We start from the raw sequence: 5,082 nt of genomic DNA, 5'->3' as shown, positions 1-5,082 counted from the left end.
TCAATTCTAGTATAGTCCTTGCAATTTTGTTCATATTTTTACAATTATTTAATAAAAATGAATAGATTTTGGATTCACAAATTATTTTTCACTGGTATACATATCATGGCGTTGCATTTTGTTGATAATAAGGTTAGCTAAACAACATGTTGAAAATAATTTTTAGAAGAGTTCTAGGAGACAACTTTTGAAACGTTCATTTATTACGTAATGCAAAAATTTGGATTTTTTTAATCTTTATTTTTTTAAATCTTTGTGTGACATTCTCATTTGAAATAAAAAAATACTGTTACTGTTAAAATAGATTATATATAAAAATTAAAAAGTGTCGTTGAACAAGCACAATTAAAAAAAATAATGTAATTACTCAAAAATAACGTTAATTACCAATTAATTGCATTAAATTAATCTCATTACCATGAATTACTAAGTAATTAATGAATTACTCAACTACCAGCTAAAAATCAAAGTAATTATTAATTACTTGCCAGTCTGAGGTCTAGCTGGAAACCCTTGCCTATAACTGATTTTTATTTACTTCATTTATGTAATCATAGTGTACATTTATTTAATGAAATTTAACAATTTTGTTCTAATTTATGATTTCCTTTGTTGTTGAAAACTTTATGAAATTAACATTAAATGGCTTTGTGGATGAAATATTTGTGACATTTTGTTATTTTAAACATTGAATTAGGAAAATTGAAAAAAATCACGGGATGTCTCGGAAATTTCCTAATTTAACGTTTTTTTTTTTCATTAAAATGCTGTCTCCGCGATCGTGAAACTTATAAAAAACTATTTTGTTTTAGAATTAGAATGATGTCAGCTATTCATTGTTATCAAAACACTTTGATAAAACTTTCTGAATTTTGAAGCTCTCATTAATTTTACAAATCCTTCCTCTTCGATATGAAATCTCTGTATTGCAATATGTGTTTCAAATAATCGGGAACTTTCCAAACATTTCGCAAGTAAGAATGTCATTTTGTTAAATACCGTCATCAGGGGTGATATTGGGTCTGTAGGGCGAGATTGAGTCACACAAAAAAGCTGAAATTTTTCGCAAAACTGTATGCAAAATTTCCGATCATTTAATACCTGTAATAGCTTTGTAAACTGTTCCGAATATGAGGGATGACTGAACTCGAAACTTGTCTGTCCAATACATTTTAAGTTTTTGCCTTCCTCACCTTACTGAGGAAAGGCCATAAAATCACTCGAAAAACGAAATTCTTAATTTGACCTCCTAGACCCACCTTCACGTATACATATCGACTCAGAATCAAATTCTGGACAAATGTCTGTGTGTGTGGTGGGATGTTGATCATAACAAATTGCACTGGATTATTTCGGCACTGGCTGAACCGATATTGACCGTTTTGGTCTCATTCGATCCGTCTTGGGGTCCCATAAGTCGCTATTGAAAATTGTAAAGTTTAGTTAAGTACTTCAAAAGTTATGCTAAAAAAACGATTTTAACAAAAGTCCGGAAGATTGTAAAAAGGGTGGTTTTTGTAAGAAACCCCGTCATGTTATACATTTTTAGAAAGGTATTCGAAAGATCTTTTCGACGAGTTCAAAAGATTGAAGATCCGACGACTTTATCAAAATTTATCAGCACTTAAGTTTTATTTATGAACTTTTTAGAGGCTGGATCTCAGATAATTTGATGAACACGTTGGCCGGATCTATCATGCGACCTGTCGTTGGATAGGTAATCAAAAGACTTTTGCAACTAGTTCAATAGATTGGAGATCTGACAACCCTATTAAAAGTTATAAGCACATCAGTGCCCTGAATTATGACGATCTGACTACCTAATCTAATGGTATGAATAATGAATCAAGTTGATAGAAAACTGCAAGGTCGGCCCTTTTGTATCTTTTTTGGAGAGCATTACCCTCTAAATGTGAGGAAGGCACCAACCACCTAATGGTGGATTAAGTAAAGTTTTTTTAAGACAGTTTGGTTCAAAAGCGTTCATTTACATAGCTATTAAGCATGCAGACAAACCGTCCAATGTTGCCCCAAAACGAGTCTTACTTTGCTTACGTCGGTGACCCCAGAAGGTCACTCCCCCAAACGCCAAACCGAAACACCCCACGTTTACGATTCGCTTTCGGCGTTCCCAAATCAGTTCCGTTCCAACCACCAGCCATGTTGGAGCAGATTTTCACCAACGATGACGTCCCCCGGGAGGTGCGCCTCAGCGGGATCAACGCGTCCCCGATGCGGAACTTTTACCGCGACAAAACGGTCTTCCTTACCGGCGGGACGGGCTTCCTCGGGAAACTCTTCATCGAGAAGCTGCTGCGGTGCGAGGTGCGCGAGATTGTCCTGCTGGTGCGGGCCAAACGGAACCGAACGCCCCGGGAACGGCTGCAGCGGCAGTTCGAGCGGGAAGCGGTGAGTTTTGGACGACGATTGTTTGAGGGGTTGTTTACGAGGTTGGGTTTTTCGGTAGATCTACGTGACGTATGCGAAAGATCCAAACTGGTACTGGGATCGCCTGAAGATCGTGGAGGGTTCTCTGGAGTACGACAAGCTTGGACTGTCGGAGGCAGACCTTGCGTACCTGCAACGCTCGGTGGACATCGTGATTCACTCCGCGGCGGATGTCCGCTTCGACGTGTCCCTCAAGACCCACATCCGGACAAACGTGTTTGGGGGCAATGAGCTGCTCAAGATCGCGCTCGGGATGTCCCGGCTCGTTTCGTACCTGTTCATTTCGACGGCCTACGCAAACTGCATCCACGAGGTGGTCGAGGAAAAGTACTACGACAACGTGGGGGTTGACCCGATGACGATGGTCCGGCTGGCGGAGTCCGTCGACGAGGATCAGCTGAACGTGCTCTGCCGGAAGATCATCGAGCCGTGGCCGAACACGTACACTTACACGAAGATGCTGACGGAGAACTTGGTCCGGCAGTACTGCGATCGACTGCCGGTGGCGATTGTGCGGCCCTCGATTGGTGAGTTTGGTTTTGAGGAGTCTTGAAAGAAGGGTTCTGTTCATGGTATCAATACTTGTTAGTGATCTCAACCTTGGAGGATCCAATCGCCGGCTGGACGGACAACGTCTATGGTCTAAACGGCGTTTTGGTCGGGGTGGGTTGCGGCCTTCTGCGAGTTCTGCACTGTCACGCCCACTGCCACGCGGATATCATCCCGGCGGATCTGGTGGTCAACTCCAGTCTGGCCGTGATCTGGCACACCAGCACTCAGCCTGCGCAGGGAGGACCCGTGGAGCACATCTTCAACTGTACGACCCGGTCGGACAACCCGTTCACCTATCAGGACGTGTTCGACTACGGAGTCGGCTTTCGTGAGGAGATCCCAGCGCTGCAGTCCTTGTGGTATCCCACATACAACGGAGTTGATTCACCCTGGGTGTACTACATCTTGCAGCTGTTTTATCACTTCTTGCCGGCACTGTTTTTCGATACGATCGCGAGACTGAAAGGGATGGAGCCAAAGTAAGTTCAAGAAGCAACCAAAAACCATCGATAACCTCAAACGACCAAAACCACCTTACAGGGTCCTCTTCCTGAACCGCAAGGTGCTCGCCTTCTCCGACGTGCTCGACTTCTTCACCACCAACGAGTGGGTGTTCCGGAACGAAAAGATGCGAGCCGTGTACGACGCCATGACCGCCGACGACCAGACCTTCTTCCCGGTGGACATCCGGCGCGTCAAGTGGGCCGAGTTCTTCCCGACGTACCTGCTCGGACTACGCAAGTACATCGTGCGGGAAAGTCTGGACAATCTGGAGCAGGCCAAGCGCAAGTTCCAGCTGCTGAAGGCCGCCCATTACGTGGTTCTAGCGTTGGTCTACGTGGCCTTGGCTTACGTGGGGTACGCGCTGCTGGGGAAGGGCTTGACGGAACGGTACGGGTTTCGTGTGATTAAGTGACGAATAAAGTGCTTAAAGATTTGAAAAGCTGTTCACAGAATCATTCGGGTTCCCTCCTCTTCCCTTCTTCCATCCACGGTCTTAAAATTTGACGGTTATTCGATGTTGATGTTTCATTAGCGGCAGACAGCGAAGATTTCCACAATAACAATGAAATTTAATTTTCCTCTCCACCAACGAAAAAAAAACTGAATTATTTTCTGGAGGCCATTTTCCTTCAGGGTGAAGAAACGTACGAACTCTGATGGACTGTGCAAGCAGTCAAAGTGTTTATAAAAGCTTCTTTGGGGTAGGTTTTTTTTTGTTGGTTGATAGGAAAGGGTGAATAAATACTCTTAGCTGCTGAATTTAGGGATTGAAATGAGAATCACGTTTAAAAAAGGTAAAGTTATGCAAACAACATGTCAAACAGTCCCAGAAAAATCCAACAGTTCCGGCACAGTGCCACCCCGTTTTAGGCAACACGATTTTTGCAAACATTTCTGCCTGCCAATTTAGGAGGGCGTAATATTGACTGTTATAGCATAATATTTTTTCTTAATTTTTTTGGGCATTCTAAAATATCTTATGTTCAAAAAAAATTAGGAAATAATTAAGAATTTTTAAGTTAAAAAATACGGAAAAATCCGCCGTTTTTATAATTAAGCTTTCATCACAAAAGTTTATTCCCAGATTTCGTAATAAGAATTTTATTTTTTTTATATGTTTATGGTGACCAAGAAGGCATCTTATGCACAAGAGTTATAATGGTGCAGAGAACAAAGAACGATGCACCAAATTATTATAATGTAAATTATAATTGTTTTATTTGCGATTGCCAGCTTGTAGACAATTATTTAGTTATGTCCATTTTCATGAATACAAAGAGACGAGTTGTTCTTTTTAATTCCACAATCCATTTTCTTGTTCAGTACAAAAAAAACATGAAGTTTGATACTCATATTGCTCAAACCTGAATAGTACGGGAAGTGTCCTCCGGAGGAATTTGTATAATTTATTCCAAGTATGATCATTAGCGTGTCCCAAAAAATCACGAAGTCGTGGAAATCAATGTGCTCAGTTCTCAAATGATAGATAATCATGTTAGAAACAACTCTCTCATACATGAAAACTTTCGGAAAAATCGTTTACCATGTTCCCTGGGCATTTTTGAAAAAAGTCAATTT

General features: G+C 41.4%; 1 protein-coding gene across 1 annotated transcript; it reads left to right on the top strand.

Annotated features, from left to right (window-relative positions):
- Positions 1-2,118: 2,118 nt before the first annotated feature.
- On the top strand, positions 2,119-3,937 carry LOC120412888 (fatty acyl-CoA reductase wat-like). Its single transcript, XM_039573516.2, has 4 exons — positions 2,119-2,409; positions 2,468-2,975; positions 3,038-3,479; positions 3,541-3,937. Exons 1-4 carry the CDS (start codon positions 2,161-2,163, stop codon positions 3,914-3,916), a joined length of 1,575 nt encoding a protein of 524 aa, XP_039429450.1. The 5' UTR covers positions 2,119-2,160; the 3' UTR covers positions 3,917-3,937.
- The last annotated feature ends 1,145 nt before the right edge of the window (positions 3,938-5,082 follow it).

Source organism: Culex pipiens, chromosome 3, assembly GCF_016801865.2.
Source record: "Culex pipiens pallens isolate TS chromosome 3, TS_CPP_V2, whole genome shotgun sequence".
NCBI lineage: Eukaryota > Metazoa > Arthropoda > Insecta > Diptera > Culicidae > Culex > Culex pipiens.
Note: the sequence above shows the minus strand (reverse complement) of the source record. Positions and strands in the feature narration are given on the sequence as shown.